The sequence below is a fragment of the Colletotrichum fructicola genome, assembly GCF_000319635.2.
Source record: "Colletotrichum fructicola Nara gc5 chromosome Unknown KSG_Nara_v1_contig03, whole genome shotgun sequence".
Lineage (NCBI taxonomy): Eukaryota > Fungi > Ascomycota > Sordariomycetes > Glomerellales > Glomerellaceae > Colletotrichum > Colletotrichum fructicola.
Window position 1 is genome coordinate 5,105,814 of NW_027094053.1, and position 19,088 is coordinate 5,124,901.

At 52.3% G+C, this 19,088-nt stretch overlaps 6 protein-coding genes across 6 annotated transcripts; 2 read left to right on the forward strand and 4 right to left on the reverse strand.

The window, feature by feature from the left end:
- Window positions 1-2,516: 2,516 nt before the first annotated feature.
- Window positions 2,517-4,533, forward strand: ywrD (Glutathione hydrolase-like YwrD proenzyme; the record flags this gene model as incomplete). Its single annotated transcript, XM_032022879.2, has 4 exons — window positions 2,517-2,681; window positions 2,746-2,764; window positions 2,823-3,172; window positions 3,223-4,533. The coding sequence occupies 4 exons, from the start codon at window positions 2,517-2,519 to the stop codon at window positions 4,531-4,533; spliced, it is 1,845 nt and encodes a 614-aa protein (XP_031880195.1).
- A 231-nt stretch (window positions 4,534-4,764) lies between these two features.
- Window positions 4,765-5,387, reverse strand: CGGC5_v006222 (Monothiol glutaredoxin-5; the record flags this gene model as incomplete). The annotated part of the gene is made up of 3 exons (XM_032022880.1): window positions 4,765-4,934; window positions 5,007-5,283; window positions 5,361-5,387. The coding sequence occupies 3 exons, from the start codon at window positions 5,385-5,387 to the stop codon at window positions 4,765-4,767; spliced, it is 474 nt and encodes a 157-aa protein (XP_031880196.1).
- Window positions 5,388-6,479: 1,092 nt separating this feature from the next.
- CGGC5_v006223 (Saccharopine dehydrogenase) lies at window positions 6,480-8,068 on the forward strand (the record flags this gene model as incomplete). The annotated part of the gene is made up of 5 exons (XM_032022881.1): window positions 6,480-6,579; window positions 6,636-6,979; window positions 7,039-7,487; window positions 7,540-7,777; window positions 7,844-8,068. The coding sequence occupies 5 exons, from the start codon at window positions 6,480-6,482 to the stop codon at window positions 8,066-8,068; spliced, it is 1,356 nt and encodes a 451-aa protein (XP_031880197.1).
- Window positions 8,069-8,190: 122 nt separating this feature from the next.
- On the reverse strand, window positions 8,191-9,262 carry CGGC5_v006224 (Deoxyribonuclease Tat-D; the record flags this gene model as incomplete). Its single annotated transcript, XM_032022882.1, has 2 exons — window positions 8,191-9,126; window positions 9,188-9,262. 2 exons carry the CDS (start codon window positions 9,260-9,262, stop codon window positions 8,191-8,193), a joined length of 1,011 nt encoding a protein of 336 aa, XP_031880250.1.
- An 865-nt stretch (window positions 9,263-10,127) lies between these two features.
- CGGC5_v006225 (uncharacterized protein) lies at window positions 10,128-10,847 on the reverse strand (the record flags this gene model as incomplete). The annotated part of the gene is made up of 1 exon (XM_032022883.1): window positions 10,128-10,847. One exon carries the CDS (start codon window positions 10,845-10,847, stop codon window positions 10,128-10,130), a length of 720 nt encoding a protein of 239 aa, XP_031880198.1.
- A 696-nt stretch (window positions 10,848-11,543) lies between these two features.
- Window positions 11,544-18,142, reverse strand: PYD2-0 (Dihydropyrimidinase; the record flags this gene model as incomplete). Its single annotated transcript, XM_066151668.1, has 5 exons — window positions 11,544-13,815; window positions 13,872-13,990; window positions 15,196-16,098; window positions 16,590-17,888; window positions 17,963-18,142. The coding sequence occupies 5 exons, from the start codon at window positions 18,140-18,142 to the stop codon at window positions 11,544-11,546; spliced, it is 4,773 nt and encodes a 1,590-aa protein (XP_066009022.1).
- Window positions 18,143-19,088: the final 946 nt, after the last annotated feature.

The window sequence follows — 19,088 nt, forward strand, 5'->3', positions numbered from 1 at the left end:
CTTCATAGAGACTCAGCGTCGCATTTTTCTGCTTGGTCCCTTTCTTTTTGCTGCGCCTTGCCGTATGTGGCACCCTCGAATGTCGTAATTGCGTGGGCACATGGTGGCCTGAAGATCATCGGATCGTCGGCATCCGCGTGTAACCCCGTGAAGCTCATTTTTCTGCTTATGATTTCTACAGTTGAGTTTCACGGCCCGATGGGTTACATTAGAGACCATCACCGGTATCCCACCCGTTTAGACGATGATGATCCAATCGCTGACCCTGAACCCGATGGCCACGTTCCATTGTCGCGCAGATGATCTGCCGCGCGGAGAATAATCATCCAGCTTCCAGAGACAGACACGGGATTCGGATGAGCCAGTCGTATCAGGATTGCAACGACTTGGCGCTCCATCGCGATGACAACATCGACCGGGAATGTGCTTCGAGCGCTGAGGCAGAGACGTGTGTCATCAGCCAAGTCATACACACACCATGGGCTAGACTCGATGAACCACCAACAACGAAAATCGTCGAAAACGTCAGGTTCTCTTCACTCATAGCCATGGATACCCACAGGAGAAATAGCATGTGACGGTCCAATCATCGACACCACCTGGCGACTCCTGCAGAGTGAAAGGTGCATGGCATCTCGAAGACGAATGGGACAAGCGCAAAACCTAAAGGCGAAACAACGGCTTTTTTTCGTCCCAATCCCAGACTGACTTTCCTCTGCACTGCCAATGACTCACAGACACACGTTGGCTTTCTCGATAAATGACCTCAATTGAGTTAGGACTGGATGATGCGCTTGGCAGCTTTATCCTGGAGCTTCCGTCTCCACCGGCGAGAGAGCTTGGAGGGCGGAGCAGCCTGGGTCTTCTAGAACTACTCGAGACACTCTTCCGAGCTGTGTTTGTGGGAGGTTGAGATGAGATTGATGGAACCAATAGGAGTTCGGGTTTCCAGTTATTGAGTCTTGATGCAAGACACTGCGGGGGACAGCAGGTGAGCAGAAAAAGATAAAGCCAACGATGCCATGCGCATCCTCAAAAGGAAAATCGAAGAAATTCCTATTGTTCAAGGCCATACGTGGAAGTTTACCGCGCGCCTGGCAAAGCCCGTGTCCAGCAGCCCGTGCCCTCGACATTCTCCTCGTCTTCGTTCGGATCAAACCAACGTTTCGGGGTGGCAGTTCGCAAAATAGACTTGTTCTTATTCCAACTCAACGGGAGCAGCCGCTGATCATCAACTGCGATTGCTTGCAGGCGTGGAAAAGGCTTAAAAGAAACAGAAAGGCAAAAAAAAGTCCGGGTGCGCGCATCCGAAAGAAACGAGAAAACGAGCAGGAGAAAACGAAAAGAACAAACCTTAGGCCCGGGGTTGGACGATACAAGACCGCGCTCCCTTGTCATGAAGATTTGACGTTTTTGTAATTCCAATTTCTTGTCGTCGTTAGACTTCTGTCACCTTTCAACCGTGCCAGTGAAACAAGCCCCGAGTTTCGGACCTCGTCGCTCTGGACCACCCATCCGTTTTGGCCGACGGCCGCGGCCGATGCTGGGCGCTGGGAACGTTGGACGGCCGGGGCGCTGCGTTGGGGTTACAGTGGGAAACGACAATGCTGCAAAAACGGCGCTGGCTGCTAAGTCTTGAATAAGTGTCAAAAAAGGTAAAGGCCGAATGATTGATAAACCAGACGGATGTCCCAACCTGTCTCCCTCTTCCTCAAAGCGCACGTCAAAACATCAAAAACTTAAGGCACTTGATTGAACGAGAGACGGCGAATCACCCAACTCTCCGAAGCTTCTGTCTCTTATCCATGACTCTTCTGCGATCTTTGTCCACACCATCAATAAACCGATCAGTCGAATCAACAATCTCGGCAGCAGCACCGACAGAGCGGAGCATCCGACAAGCTCCACTAGCGTAAACCGGCCGTCCACCCTGCTACACTAGGTAAACCGGGGAATTCTTTTGCTTCTCTTATCGACCTACCATACTTGGCAATTCCCATCGGCAAGAACTGGCCCTAGGCATTACGTACATGATCAATCTTCAGCGAGAGGGCGAATGAAAGACACCGTCCTTGGTGTGTCCCGGCAAGGAAGAAGAGCCAGCAGGTTCCATTACATATGAGCTTTGCCCGTTCCGCGTCGCCGAATCTCCATCATCCCCGCTCCCCCTCCTCGTCTTTGTAAAAGAGAAGAACAGGCCTGGCTTGTTGTTCGCGCCTTGCTCGGTTAAAACGTCCTTGTGTCAACGGTCAACGACTCTTTTCGGCGCCCTCCACCTCCGAGTTCGCTGTTATCACGACATAATCATTGACGCCATCCAATTTTCCCCCTCTTATTGTGACTGATACTGCGCTTTTTTGAAACCGTCAACAACCGATCTGTCAACGACTCGCCGAAAAAAAGTGTTCATCCCATCGCGCTTTTTCTTCGCTCCCTCATCACCTGTCGAACCCCTCCCCCGCGCTTTCGTCTCCGGTTTATCGACGGCGAGAACCCCGCACCAACGACTACTCATAATGCCCCTCTCCACCAGCGCCCTCCTCACGCCCCAGGCGCAGGAGTTTGTCAAGTTTCCCAGCAGACGCAGTGTCGTTCACAGCACCAAGGGCATCGTCTCATGCACTCAGCCTCTCGCCGCGAAATGTGGTATTGAGATCCTGCAAGCTGGCGGCAATGCAGCAGTAAGTCGATCCTTCAGATCTCTTTCCGGGGTGTATGCGGCTGACATTGAATGTAATGTAACAGGATGCAGCGGTCGCGGTTGGTCAGTACAACTCTACTTGGGACTTTTGTTCAAGTTGCTAACAAGAACATACACTCAGCCGCAGGTCTGAACATGACTGAGCCGTGCTCAACCGGCATTGGTGGCGACATGTTCATCCTCTTCTACGACGCCAAGACCGGCAAGGTCTCAGCCATGAACGGCTCAGGACGCTCAGCGAAGAACGCTACCCTCGAGACCATCCGCAAGGACCTCGGTCTCAAGGATGGCGAGCAGGGAAAGATCCCTATGAAGAGTGTTCACGCTGTGACTTGCCCTGGTGCGGCTGCTGGGTGGGTTGACTCCATCGAGCGCTTCGGCAGCGGCAATGTCAACATGGAGAGGATTTTGGCCCCGGCAATTGAGCTTGGTGAGGGGGGTTTCCCCGTCAGTGAGCTGACAAGCTCATACGTATGTACAAAGTTCTCAATACTAAGAAAGTCGCTGCTAATGATAAGTAGTGGAACACAGCCGAGCCTCAAATCAGAGATGCATCGCCCAACTTCGCTGAGATGCTGAAGAAGGACCCCAAGGCCGCGGACGGCGTGAGAGCGCCCAACCCGGGTGAGATCATGAAGAACCCCACGCTGGCGCAAACGTTCCGCACGCTCGCGAAGGAGGGCAAGAAGGGCTTCTACACGGGCCGCATCGCCGAGGAGCTGGTCAAGGTCGTCAAGGACCTGGGCGGCCACCTCGAGCTCGACGACTTGGCCAACCATCTGGAGCTTGGCAGCGAGCCTGTCGACCCCATCTCTCTCAAGTTTAAGCCTGTTCTCAAGAACCAGCAACAGGCCAACGGCAATGCCGACTTCGTCGACGCCGGCGTCGAGCTCTGGGAACACCCGCCTAATGGCCAGGGTATTGTTGCTCTCATGGCTCTTGGCATTATCCAGGAGCTGCAGGCATCTGGAGCAGTCCCTGCCTGGTCCGCCGAGGACCACAACACGGCGCCCTACCTCCACGCCATCATCGAGGCTCTCCGTCTTGGCTTCACTGACGCGAGCTGGTATGTGACCGACCCCAACGTCGTCAACGTGCCCTCCGCCGGCCTCATCTCGCGCGAGTACCTCGCCCAGCGCGCAAAGCTGTTCGACCCCAGCAAGGCACTGAACAAGCTGCACCCCGGCGAGCCCCCCAAGTTCGTCTCCCCTGCTCTGAGCAGCAGCGACACCGTCTACTTCACCGTCTCAGACGCCCACGGCAACGCCGCATCATTCATCAACAGCAACTACGGCGGCTTCGGCACCTGCATCATCCCCAAGGGCTGCGGCTTCACTCTCCAGAACCGCGGCGCCAACTTCAGCCTCGACCCGGAGCACCCCAACAAGCTGGCGCCCCGCAAGCGCCCGTACCACACCATCATCCCGGGCATGGTGACAAACCAGGCGGACGGCTCGCTGCACAGCGCGTTCGGCGTCATGGGCGGCTTCATGCAGCCGCAGGGTCACGTCCAGGTTCTTCTCGGCCAGATCGTCGCAGGACTCACGCCGCAGCAGACGCTCGATGCGCCGCGCGTGTGCATCGTTGCTGGTCTGCCTGAGAAGGACGCTGACTTTGACTGGACCGTCAGTGTCGAGGAGGGCATGCCCGAGGAGACCGTTGAGGGCCTGCGCAAGCTGGGACACAAGGTCGAGGTCGTCACCGGCTCGGAAAGAGGTCTGTTTGGCCGCGGCCAGATCATCAGGTACCACGTCGACCCCATCGAGGGAACCGGCGTGTGGTCGGCAGGCAGCGACATGCGTGGCGACGGCGGAGCGTACCCGGCGCTGTAAGCGTTAATATGTAATGTGATGGAAAATGAAAGAACCCTGGACGAGGACCAGCAGTATGTGAATATGCGCAAAAAATGAATGGAGATTTTCCGGATATCGCAGATGAAATAAATACCACTCTATTTCCCGGGACCTGTTTCGCTTCGTGGCTGCCTTCCCTTGGTATTTTACAATCGTACAAAACATGAAAACGCTCTCCTCAAGCGTGGATGTCTAAGAATATCCTTCTTTTTACTCCTCCTTCTTCTCGCCCTCGGCCGCGACAAGAACCTTCTTCTCCTCGAGCAGCTTGGCGAGCTCGCCGTTCTGGTGCATGGAGACGAGGATGTCGCAGCCGCCGATGAACTCCTTCTCAACGTAGAGCTGGGGGATGGTCGGCCAGTCGGAGAACTCCTTGATACCTGTGCGCCCATAGTCAGCATCTGGTCTTCCTTCTCATGTTCGTATCTCTTGGTAGCTTGTATTATTCGTACCTTGGCGCAGTTCGGGGTCGGCCAAGACGTTGAAGGCGGCGAACTTCTCGGGGTCAACGCCCTGGAGACCGAGGATCTGGATGGAGGCGCGGGAGAAGCCGCACTGAGGGGTCTCGGGGGTGCCCTTCATGAAGAGGACAACGGGGGCGGCGCCGACGGCGTTCTCGATCGCTTGCTTCGTCTCGTCGGAGAGGAGGCGGTGCTGGGTGAGGAAGGGGATGGGAGCGCGGAAGGCCAGCGGGCGAGCGGCGGGGCCGGCTGCTTGCCGCACGAAACTCTGCGACGTCGGGTCAGCGCCTCTTGGTTCTTTGTGGTTGTCTCAATGGGGTTGAATGCGGGAGAAAGGAAACTTACTGAGCGGGCGAACGACCTGACAAACATGTTGGGCTGTGTGGTGGTGCGTTTGGCGGGGTGGTCAACCGGGAGCGATTGATGAGAAATGCGAAATTGTTATCGGATGGCAGAATGGGTGATGTAATAAGGTGGTGTGCTCCTCGGTGAAGGAGCTCGGGCCAAGCCTCACCGAGCTCACCAATATGGCTGTGGGTCTCCGAAGTCCAATAGCCCAATCATTCGCTCGCCGTTGTCAGCCATCAACAGCTGCGCATCTTTCTTGTCTCGATGACGATTGAAGTCTTTTGCGACCTATGCTATTCATTTGCCTGATAATTGTATATCTGCCATTAGAAAGGGACGCTAATTTTCCGAGAACTCTGTGCAGAGAACGGCGCGCAATCTACGAAGGGTGATGACTCTTGGACCTCTTGAGATGAGGCCAGCGCGGAGATGCCTGCCAACAGCCGAGCTCAACAACATGATGTCCGACACTGACTTAACGAGCAATCGAATTGAGGGTCCTGTGACGAAAGTGTTGCTAACAAACTAAAAATAAGGCAAGTGATCATCGGTGTCAACAATCGCGGTAGTGGACATGGGGGTTCAAGCCAAGATACAGAGCGGTTACCCGGTACCTTACGAATCCCCATTCATCAATTGCGGTTGTCAATTGAATTGTTCTCGCTGACAAATTTGACTCGTTTAGGCCTGTTTTAGACGCTGCGTTTCTCGATTCGGAAGGATATGTGACTGGAGCTCTGATTCAGGCAGGAGATCCCGAGCGTTGCGGTGTGTCGCCGATAACCCCCGCCCGGCCGATCCGCTTCCGGGACGGCCATATCTCAACGCAGCCTCAAATTGGTTCTCACCAACGTCTGTGAAACCATCTATCAGGTTAGGACGCCATGCAGGAATCTTCTCGCCGAATGAGTCACGGTGTTTCGATGAAATGTGTGAAGATAGTGTCCGGGACTCAAAGCCTATCAGCAGCCAAATGGCGACGCTCACGGTGAATTCGTTTATAAGTCTGGGTTTCTTGGCACCATCAATATGTTAGTTGCAGCATCAGTCCAATTTCATTCTTCCCAGCAACTAGCCAACTGAACCACTGCCGAAAATCGCCAAGCTACGTTCGTCATGTCTACTGACAAAAGAATCCTCGTTCTCGGAAGCGGCCTCGTCGCCAAGCCCTGTGTTGATTACCTCATTCGCGATGAACGGAACAAACTGACAATTGGTTCTTGACCCGTTCCAAGAACCAGCCAAACCGGAAGCTGACTTGCTCCCTCTTAGCTTGTCGAACTCTAAGCACAGCCCAGACCCTTGCCGCGGACCATTCCCGGGCGACCGCCATTGCTCTCGACGTTGCCTCTCCTGAACTGGACACCCACGTTACCGAACACGACGTGGTGATCTCCCTCGTGCCCTTCATCTATCATCCAACGGTGATCAAGGCGGCGATCCGCGGAAAGACCCACGTCGTGACCACGAGTTACGTCTCGCCTGCGATCCGAGAGCTGGAAGCCGAAGCCAAGGCAGCTGGGATCACGGTTCTCAACGAGGTTGGAGTCGATCCTGGAGTTGACCACTTGTACGCCATCAAAACCATTGATGAAGTGCATGCCAAGGGCGGAAAGGTGGGAAGCTGCACTGGAACCAGTTTCGGAGCACCGCTCTTGCTAATGTATTGCGCCAGGTCAAGGAGTTCTACTCATACTGCGGCGGTCTGCCTGCTCCGGAGTGCGCCGATAACCCCCTTAAGTTCAAGTTCTCCTGGTCCCCGCGCGGAGCTCTACTGTCGCAGTTCAACTCGGCATGCTTCCTCCAGGATGGCAAGGTGTTTGAGATCTCCAATCAGCATCTCATGGCGCACACGGAGCCGTACCACGTCGTGGACGGGTACTCCTTCGTTGCGTATCCCAACCGCAACTCCGTCCCGTTTCGCGAGTTCTACAACATACCCGAGGCAGAAACGGTCATCCGCGGGTCTTTGAGATATGCTGGCAACCCGGCTTTCGTGGGGGCGCTGATCAGGATGGGGTGGTTGGACACACAGCCCAAGGAATGGCTGGCCACTAAGAATGAAGGGCTGACTTTGAAGGAGGTCTTGGGAAGATGCATCAACTCCGAAGACTTTGATGAAAAGTATGATGGCTTGGCTTTGGTGTATACTAGAGATGTTCGCTGACTTGCACAGGGCCTTGATCAATCGTACCGAAGAGCTTTGCGACTTCACTAGTAACGCTGAGAGGAAGGATATCATCGAAGGCTTGCGATGGATCGGTCTGTTCTCTGACAAGCCGGCCACTCTTCGGGGCAATCTTCTGGACACTCTATGCGCCGAACTCGAGAAGCTCATGAGCTTCCAACCTGGAGAGAGAGACCTGGTGATGCTTCAGCACAAGTTTGTTGTTGAATGGAAGGATGGTTCCAAGGTAACGGGATCCCTGTCTTGTTCATTCATAGTGTGGCCCTTGAAACTGACGGCGGCTTCTGGGTAGGACACAATCACCTCAACTCTGGAGCTTCTTGGAGAACCAGATGAGTACTCGGCGATGGCCAAGTCGGTCGGCGTAACTTGTGGCATTGCAACTCAGTTGCTACTCAACGGCGAGCCTGCGCTCAATGTCCCTGGAGTCTTAGCCCCCTATAAGGCGGAAATCTGCGATCCTATTCGTAAGGCAGTTGAGTCGGAGGGGATCGTGCTGGTTGAGAAGACGCTTTAAGGGGACAATGTTTTCGGCCCAGTTCAGCTTGGCTCCGTCTTGAACCCAACAGATATAAAGCTCTTACCACGAGAGCGAAGACTTCGATATCAATTAAGCTTGTGCTTTTGCTACCGACACTATCATTTTTCTCCTAAACCAAACATCTTCACGCTATTTCTCCATGCAGCATCCGCCACCTCCTCCACGGTGATTCCCTTCAACCCAGCAACCACGAACGCAACTCGATCCATCGTACAGCTCTCATTGCGCCCCTTTACCATCAAGCCCAACTCGAACTTGTCTTTCTTCTTACTCTGGGGCAGACTCGGGGCGTTGGTAAGGTACTTTTTCGCCACCTCCGAGCCGGCAGGGATCTCTCCCCAAGGCGCATCTGTCTCGATCTGCAGCCGGTCCAATGGAATTTCTCGAACCATCTCCAAGCTTTCCCTGTCCTGGAAGCTGAAGCCATTGACACTAACGTCGAAACCCATCTCAACCAGCCCCTTCATCTGCTCCGCGCTCCCCACGAAGGAGTGCACAAGTCCTCGACGGGGAAGATTGGGGAGGTACGGCTTGATAACCTCCACAAAGTCATCATACGCTGCACGACAGTGCAAAAAGAGCGGCAGATCAAGTTTTTCCGCAACGAAGAGGTCTAATTGGCGCTTGAACGTGCGGACCTGCGCTTCCTTGGAGGCGTGATTGAGCCGGTCGTAATCCAGACCCAGCTCACCGAAAGCGGCCAGCAGACTGATCCCACCAGACGTCGGGACCAACACATCACGGACTGTCTGCGCGAGCTTGGCAAAGTGGCCGTCCTCGCCGCCATCCGGTTCTGTATCCGGTTCGGCTGCGTGGTACGGGTGGATGCCGATCGTGACGAAACATGAACCCTCTGGGCGTGATTTTGCGATGGATAGGTTCGTTGCGGCATCCGAAAGAGACATGCCCGTCAGCATCACCTTCTCAACGCCTGCGGCGAGCGCGCGGTCGAGCACTGCATCGAAGTCTGGTTGGTGATACTGTTTGCCTCTGTAGATACCTGCGAAATCCTTTGCGGTGGCGGTAACTGCGACCTACTCGGATGATTAGTACGATGAAAACTGAGCACATATTAGTCGTATGGGTTCCGCTTACATCTGCAAATCGGAGTTTGGTTGACGGTTTAGCTAGGGCTTGGGCCGGAAACCCGGCGAGGAGGTCGGATGCCATGCTTGCACTGCTTTACACTGTATTTTGACCTGTAGTTTACCGAGTGCAATGTGACGAAGTCTAAAAGAGGTTGGTGACCCAATTACATTACGTTAATGTGACAGAGGATCGTGTGTTGAGTTATTTGGCTCGACTGTGGCAGACTGGAAGTTCCCCCACGTTCCTCCCGCTTCGACGCTAGTGCAGTCTTCGACTTGGCAGCCCCGGTGTCGGCCGGGCCGGGCCCCGGGATCGGGATCGGTGCGGAGGCTCCGAAGTTGGCCAATGTCGCATCAGACCCCGATTCGACTAAAAGCGGTGAATTGACGAGAGATGTCGATTCAAGGGCGTACTTGAACTTTTTTCTCAGCCCTATGGTGTACAGATTGAGCTTACCGGTGGACATGGGTAGCTCCTGTGTACCCCACTTCGGGCTTTCGGCACAGTCCTCATGAAGTAAACATCAAGAATAAACCAACTTGAACTGGAATTATCATGTGTCATGTTTTCATCGCATGGTAGAATCTCCATATTGCCGTACCGGGAGCATCGACCGGTTGTCATAACCGGCCGTCAAACTCCTACGCCTATCTTTAGAGATAATAGCTGATGATAGCGACGCATTGCGTGGTAAGGCTACTCATGAATGAACACTGATAAGATAGAGACATTGTGAGATTTAGAATGATGAAGAAAGATCCTCTAAGTTATAGACTAAGTCTAGTGGTTGAACATCTCTCTTCATTCGAGAGATCAAACACACGCAATGTAAGCAGGCGACTTAGACGCAGTGTGAAGAGTTCGTTAGGGTCTCTAACTCATGCTTATTTCATTCACGACACCACTAGAACCAATTTAAAATGCCCGAACTCAAATGAGATGTCCCTTATGCCAGCTCCTTCTCAAGAGCATCTGCCATCTGTCCCAACGTGTCAAACTTGAAGTCGAAAATCTCAACATCCCTGTTTCCCATAACCGCACCGGGTCGGACAATCCAAGACGACTTGATACCCGCCTCCTTAGCCGGGTGATGGTCGTGAAACTGGCTCTGAGCCGTTTGCAACACCTGGTCCTTCTCCACACCAAATGTCTCTTTGACCTTCTGCAGCATGTAGCTGAAGTTGCGCTGGTCAGGCTTGTACGACCCCACATCCTGCGCAGTTACCACAAGATCAAAAGGCACACCCTGAAGCGGGCCGGCGTTGCTCTTCGCAAAAGACTCGCGGTCGACGTTGGACAGAACGACGAGTTTGTAGAATTTTTGAAGACGGCGCAGCGCGTCCACGGTGTCGGGAAACGCAGGCCAGTTGCCGACTGAGTCGCCGAAGGCCTTCGAAGCCTCGGCCGTCGGAGCTGCGAGGCCAAGTTTCTCAGCAATCTGGGGATGAATGGTGGCCACGAGCTGGTAGTAAGGCATGTCTGGCGTCTTTGTCTGCTGCTTGGCCTCAAGCTCGTGGTAGACGTCCAGGAGGTGCTTGCGGGTGAAGTCTGTGCGCTTGTTGTCGTCCAAAAGGGGCTGCAGGGCCGTGAGCATTCCGCCTTCCCAGTCGATGAGAGTTCCGTAAACGTCGAAGGTGAGAACGCGGAAGTCCTTCAAGCCAGGCATTGCGACTGATCGATGTGAACTTTGCTTATCAAGGTGAGACTTTGATGAGAAATTAATGATAGCGATCTTGGCGAAATGCGGGGTTGATGGTACTGAATCTTGGCTTGAAGTTCGAGGGCAACTGTAACTCTTTTAAGACAGAGAGAGATAGTGAAGATATTTCTGTATTGTTGATTACTGATACTTCTGTTCGTTACATGTAGAATCAACCTTCACGTTGTCAATGTCGGAAGCTTCAACGTCAATCCAAGGGCGTAGCAAAGTCCCCACTTCGACCGGGTGGCGGTTTGCACCGGCCCGGGCGCAGCCGGAACCGGCATGTACCTTTGGAATCTCTCGGTGCTTGAAGATACAGGAGTCTCGATGCATTTGTGGCGCCAGTCCAACTAATCCACATTGCATTCGGCAACTGTTTGTTTTTCATTGCCTGTGGGCGAAGACTTTAGCATGACCTCCCAGGTGATTAAGTCTGCAGTGGGATAATTCACAGGGTGTGACTTGGACCTGCCAACTCCTGCATAGGAAGCTTTCCCAAAACCTGCGTGTAAGACAGGAACGCAGATCTTTGTTCTTCATTTTACTACCTTCAATGGCCGAGGACTAACAAATGACTCTTTTAGATAATTACATAAAAAAGTATAACTCCTCATCTCTTCGTAGATTAGCAGACTCGGAACTCTCCCTGCTGTGTCCCTGTCAAGTGACCGAATGATGAACACTCCGAGGAAACCCACCTTCGACTAAGGCATCTACCAGCTGCTGATTTCCCGCTCTTTCCGCAAGATCAAGTAGGGTTCTACCACCTTCATAGCACCTGTCCTTGAGACCGACTCTCTCGACTGCGTGGCAGAATGCGACATAAAAGTCATCTGCTCCTGGCTTTGGAAAGGCTTTGACTGCGAGCAAAAACTCTTCCTCCTCAGTAGAAGCCGACTCCACTTGCTTTTCTGTGGCGTCATCCTCTTTATGAGCTACCAGAAAGTCGTTTGGTATGCCATCATAGACAGCCATGTTTTCGTATACGGCTGATCGGACCCAGACTTCCATTCGAAGAGTACGGTCTTTGATGCCAGTCTTGGTTTCGTGTTGCTCGACCAGCGTCGTTACAATCTTGGCTGAAGGGACGTGTTGGGACGCAAAGGCGATGGCCGAAATGAACACCGCCCCTCTAGTCATTCTTCCTTCGTCTTCTTCTAAAGCGGTTTGACCACCCAAGCTCTCTATGTATCCGATGATCTTACTAAATGGGCGGTCGTGGCGCGCAACAGCATTGACAAAGGTCTCTCCAAGCACTGAGTTTGGGTTGAATCCGAGATCATACAGAGTGCTGAGAATCTCCAGGAATCCATCTTCTTGGTAACTGCGCATGCGGTCTCGTTGCTTACGTAGCGGTAACGCTTCCGGGCTCGTCACATCCAGTGTGTTATCGGTGTCTTCGTTGACATGATCGCCGAAGAATTTTGTTGAAATGAAAATTAAGTATAAGAAGGTGACGTGAGAGTTGGCTAGGCTGCTGATACTGGCGACTTTATCCAGCAAAATTATTTGCTTTGAGCCTCGATTGCCGATTTCTTCGTAAAACAATCTTAGCAACTCGTTGACTGGTGGTAGAACTGCACCGTGCGCCATCAAAGCTTGCAATACCGACTCGGAGTTTCTCTTGATAGCCTGAATGAGCGTCTGTCCATCTTGACAGACCTGTTTGACAATGCGAGAGTCTGGGGGCTCGAAACGCGAGAATAGGGCAATGTGACTTTCCAGGCTCCCTTTATCTTCTTCGTGGTTTCTACCAAAGTAGGCGTGCTTGTCAAGAAGTATTCGAAAAGGCGTGTGTCCACTGTTATTTAAACACTGAAGGTCTTTCGAAGCTCCGTGGTCGAGGAGTAGTGTCAGCAACTCGACTGTAGGTCGGAACCCGGATGTTGCGGCATGCAGAACGGTATTTCCGTTGTCATTACACGAATGAATATCTGCGCCGTTGGAAAGAAGCGTTTCGATGGTATCTACATTCCCATCTTTTGCAGCCAAGATAAGTGCAGTACTGCCCTTGGCGTTACGAGCGTTGACGTCTGCACCGTAGGCAATCAAGAGCTTGGTCAACTCAGGTGACTTCGCCCCAGATACATGCATCAGTGGAGTGTAGCCCTCAAATTTGAACACAGAATAGTCTTTGAGACCACCCCCCCTTTTGTGTGTTTGATTCACATTTGCTCCGTGTTGAAGCAAGCCTTCCACTACAGCGAAGCTTGCCATCTTGCCTCCCCAGACATAGTCATAACTCCGGACGGCTTGTAGTAGAGGGGAGGTTCCCTCATGCTCAAAATCGACATCCGCCCCATTTGAGAGAAGGAGATCGAAAAAGGTCGTATCCTGAGATCGCACGGCAGCATAAACAGGACAAAGACCCTGTTCGCGGGCGTTGACATCTGCGCCAATCTCGACCAGCATTCGCGCCGCAGGTAGGTTACGGGAAATAATGGCGCTTTGTAAAAGGCTCGACTTCCAAGTCTCTGGTTGCTTCATAAAAAGCTGCTTCGATGAAACCTCGATTGCGCCAGTCTTCCTTGCAACGCGCCATGTGGATTCAGAGACCGGCGATTGGAACTGCCCGTAAGCGTCGTTGATGGCAACGGTGACCTCACTTGGCCGTTCGAGCCAGGACATATCTCTGGTAGATGGTAATGAATCCTGCAGATAGACTTTGTGTGTAGGACCACGGAAGTAGGATAGACCGATAGCCTTTCCAATGGTTTCGAGATCCGACTTTGCAATAGCAGTCTCTTTAGGAGCTTGCGACTTATCACTGCCAGCATCCCGATCAGATTCAAGCAGCAATCTGACGACATCGAATTCGTGACGTCCAATTGCCCAGTCCAGCGCGGTGAGGTCATGGTTGCTTTTGATGGAAGGAACCACACCCAATTTTAGGAGGATCTTTACGATTGGTGCATGCCCGCCAAATGCCGGCCTTTTTGGTGTGGACTTGATTAGCAGAAGACTTTCTAGACAGGTTGCAGTGCTTACCAAAATAACGGAGTCCATCCTTCTGAATCCTTCGCATTGAGATATGCTCCAGCTTCGGCGAGAGCCGCCGCGACCTCAACATGACCGTTTGCGGCAGCCCAATGTAGTGGCGTCCATAACTGAGAGTCGAATGGTGATGGTGGACAACCTTCTGAAAGTAGGCTCCTAGCAAATAGTGACAGTCCCCAGAATGCTGCCAAGTGGAGTGCGTCTTGTCCATAAGGAATCGTAGCAAAGATATCTGTGGCAACGGCGGGATTTTTGATACTGGAATAAAACTGGAGAGCTTGAAAAGAGCTCCACCGCGTTTTTTCGGATGCCAGTAACTTATCCAGCAGAGGAAAGACCGATTTCTCCATGTCCTGGTCGATGATATGGTAACCCCAGTGGTGAGCCGAATAGTCCAAGAATGGCATATCAGTGAGTCGGCCACGCAATTCAGCTACGTCTTTTGCTGGACCTTCTGAAAAAGGCTTGGCGCACAAGTATCGGATACAAGATTGAGCGATGTCAATTTGAACATCCCAGAGGTTGCTTTTGTGCGGCTCGAAGAATTCGAATACTGACGTGTGGACAAGTCGGACATTGGCCATGTCATCCACCACCATAAGTCCAGCGCAGACCCGCAGCATCAGGCTTTGGCTCGTAACAGATTCTTGATCAATTTCATCCATATCTTCTTCTGTAGCGAACGCGTGCAACATCTCATCTGTTGTCAAAACCCTTCTCAAGTTAATAATCCAGCCGATCACTCTGTGCGCCAGAGTTTTGTGCGGGGTAGGCTGATTATCGATTCGTTGCAGACTAGATTCAAATACATCATTGATACTGCCACTTTTGGCAGTGTCAAGAATATGCCTCATGGCTTTGACTGATGTCTGCTCTAGGAGATGTCTGAGCAAGACATGAGCAATTAGGAATCTGTCGAGATAGTCGTATCAGTTCTCATGATCGTATTTTCCGGAGGGAAAGGCAGGGGAAGTCTGAATACCTACATTCCATTTGATCTTCTAACAACACACTCAATCAACTCAGGAGTCACCTGATCTCTCAATGGACTGTCGTGACTTTCACACAGACGACTTTGCGCTAGTCTGCGAATGTCTTGCGTGGGACTTTCCATGACAACAGAAGTAACCAATACGGAAGCAGAGGGCATAGCGTCTTTGTACTGGCGGCGACTTGTGACAAGTATGCGGCACCCTGTGTCGGCAAGACGGTTGAAGTGCTTGGTTAAGAGCTCCGATGACCCGATTTCATCTTCTGCATCTAGGACACAAGCGACGTTGTACTTAGACTCTGCCACTTCAGTGATTAATCTTACCAGAACTTCAGCGTCCTGAAATGCATCGAAACCTGACAGAACGTTCTTTGCAGTTTCAATTACAACGTTGTCGCCTTGAGCTATCGCCTGATAGGCCATGCACTGGAGCACAGCCAAAGTTGTGTGGCTCTTCTGCTGTATGAAGTCGCAGAAGAAATAACACAGAAGTAGTCTCTGGTCCTTTTGCTGTCGCTCTTTCAGGTCCTTGACCACGAGCCATGCGATGCCAGATTTACCAATTCCTGGCGGACCATGACACCATAGGAATGCAGAAGGAGGTTCGGGTTTCAGCCACTGGGCATAGGTCTCCGATTCTAGGAACCATCGGCCAGTTCCAGGACAAGTTTCTGTTCTCTTCGAGATGGTAGGCTTAGGGAGAGCTGCTAAAAGCTGACTGCGCTCGTGCGACAGCACCAAGGGATCGACCTTCTTCAAAGTCGCTTTGGTGGTGGCGAGAATGCTGGATGAGGCGAAACTATCGAACATGGCTCGATTTCGCTGGAAGGTGTCGATCTGTGCTCTCAGGTCACTCTCCTTGACTGGCCAAAGTAGTCTTGAAACGCCCAGTGCCGCCACTCCCAGTGTCGCTTGGATGGTCCTCAGCTCATTCTCGCAAGTCGATACTAAACCTCGCAATTGAGCCTCGGCATCATCGCTAGAAAGAATGGCAGCATTCTCTGCACCAAGGGCTTGCTTGAGATGTAGAAGCACCACAACAAGAGCGTTAACCTCTCTTAGATACTCCCTCCGGGTATAATTCGCATTTCGCACGCTAGAAAGATAGCTGTAACTCAGTTTTGTGATCTCGCACGTCATCTGTAAGAGACTGCCAATGCTGGCGACGGCGCCGAGAGTGTCGTCCCAACCCGTTGCTATGTGAATAAGGTCACGGGCGTAAATGATCTGACAAGGAGAATACTGATAGTTTCGGCCAGAGAGAACTGAGAGAAAAACCTCTTCGTCAGAAGAGGGGAGACCTGACGATGCATCCAATAGCAACTGCGAGATGCAAGGCGAGTTGGAGAGCCCTATCGTATTAGGTACCCGCTTTGGCGAATCCTTCGGTGTTTCCTAAAGCACGCTTATCTAACCTAGACCTACAGGATGAAAAGTGTCTACAGGGGCGCTTCGCTCCGGTCCCGCTCCGTGAGGCGATGCAGCCGAACCCAAGGTTCCGAGTCCGAAGGGCCGAAGGCCGATCCAGAATATGGACAACCAGTCATGTCATCTTAAGTGCCTCCCGCTGACGCATGCTTCTGGTGTTTGCATCTGACTTAATATGTTTCTCGAAGGCAATATGACCTGTAAATGATTACTCCAGCAGAACCAGAAGATGTAACATCAGATGAGTTGCATCAAAGGCTCTCCAAATCAAGTGGGCCAGCTTTCCTCACCGTCTCCCAAACCTGTCCTAGGGTGCTGGATCCACGCTTCAAGAATTGGCCAACACCTTTTGGCGCGACAATGCCTTCTCCATCCCGGTCCCAAACCACATTGCCTCTCAATATCGTGTATCTCGGCCAGTTCCTCACACTTCGTCCTTCATAAGGCGTGTAGTCGACATCATGGTGAAGTAAGTCGTTTGTAACTTGGAAGTCACCGAGCTCTTCCTCCGGGTACCAGATGACCAAGTCCGCATCCGAGATACCAGGAATCATTGCACCCTTTCGAGGATAGAGACCGTAGAGCTTAGCCGCATTGGTGGAGGACATCTCGACGAACTTTGTCAGGGCTAGCCTTTGTGCCGAGAACGCGAGAGGTAATCGAGTCTCAACACCAGGCAGACCGTTGGGTATGTAGCGGAATTGACCCACGGGATGGTCAGCCGTGACGCAAGAGTTCTTACCCGCCACGGGGTCATTGAATCGGAATGGGCAGTGGTCAGAGCTGAGTACCGTAAAAGTTCCGTTCGCGAGACCCGTCCAGATAGCGTCCTGATCGGCACTCGTCCGGGGCGGAGGTGAGCACACACACTTTGCACCTTCGAAGCCAGGCTTGTCCAGGTCATCTCTTGTCAGAAAGAGATACTGCGGGCAGGTCTCTGCAAAGATAGGCTGTCCAGTGGATTGAGCGATGCGGATGCGTGAGGAGGCCGAGGGATCGCTGACATGCACGAGCAGAATAGGTGTGTTAGCGATGAGGGATGATAGAGCTATTGCGCGATTGGTCGCCTCAGCTTCGAGGATAGGCGGGCGCGAGTTTGCGTGGTACTTTGGGGCAAATTTGCCTTGTAACTCAAGTTGATCTGTGAGCCAGTTGAGAACATCACCATTCTCAGCATGGATCATAGTAAGAATCTCATTCTGACGTGCTTCTAGAAGAATGCTCAGAATTTGGTCGTCGCGAAGCTGGAGAGCCGTGTACGTCATGTAGATCTTGACGGAGGAAATTCCTTCCTCACTCTTGAGACTCTTCAGCTCGGACAACACCTCGGGGCTGGTGTCAGAGATGATGACATGGAAGCCATAATCTGTGTAGCAGTTTCCTGTTGCAAGCTTATGGGTTGCATTGACCGCACTTAACAGGGAGTTGTCTTCGCCCTTTCTCTGAGGCGCAAAGGCGACGACGGTTGTGTTGCCTCCAGCCGCAGCCGACCGAGTTCCAGTTTCCCAACTGTCAGCTGAGCGGCCGGTAGAACCCTTGAAATAAATTGCAGGTTCCTCAAGATGAACATGGCAGTCTATTCCCCCAGGCTAGTCGAATGCAATCGTGTTAGTGAAATGACTCGTTTCCCCAGAAAATTGATCGTCTAGATGAGAAAACCGACCATGACATAACCGCCTCTGGCATCAATAATTCGTTTAGAATCCGCCTGAGACAGTGATCCGGATGGTGCCTGAAGCACGATCTTCTCATCTTTGATGGCAAGATCCCATGCTGCAACATCGCTCGCCGTCACGCAAACACCGTTGGTGATCACGAGGTCGTACTCGGTTGTGGAAGACATTTCAGATGCACCGTATAATCAAAGATATTTTGAGACTTTGGCTTTTTTCTACCTTGGGGAATGCCACGAAGTTGCTTGGTATCACCATTCTCATCTGCACATTTCCGAACGTGCGAAGGCGAGATCGCTACTGGGGCCGATTCCCACTTCGGGGCCCCATCTTATCATCGGCGTTTCAAAGATAAGCGTCAGTATTGGGCCGACAGGCCGACACTCCGGGCAAGAGAGTGTGATAAGAACGGACGGGCAATGATAAGCGGCGACTGTGGCCCACCAATCATTTATTCCTGATTAGTCTACAGCATCATAAACACGGGTTACATTTATCTGCAGTGTCTTATCTCGCTCGGGATGATCGAAGTTGCATTGGTGGAGAGAATCTGGGGTCGTAGCATGGTGGTGTTCTGTGTGGAAAACAGGGTTTTTAGAGCCGTTAACGTCTGGATACTCTGTAGATCTCCTCCTTTCACGCTCGGTATCAACATCGAAAAGGGAAGGGGTAGCCAACGGATAGTCAAACTCCAAATGACACAGACGATGAGGTCGAATCCCACAAGTAAGTGTAGCTCTCAATCGTTCTTTGCGGAGACAAAAACGCGGACAGCACGAAAGACTGACCTCCGTACCAGCAAGAGCAGCTTGCAGTACTTGCCACCATCGAAAGGTCAAATGCGACGCTCACGATGTTGGAATCCCATGTTCAAATTGTCAAGCAGGCTCTCGGGATGACTGTCGTCCTCATCAAAAACGCAAACGGGTATCTCGAGCAGCTACAGCTCGCCGTTTTTCGCACTCTTCAATTGAAGTTGAAAGACACCCACCTACTTCACCAACGCGTACGGCCATCTCCTCAACGGCGGGCGGCACTATAACTGTTGCTGCTGAGAAAAGGGGGTCACCAACCTCGCCTGTGACACAACAATCGGAAAGCCAGAGACCAGTTCAA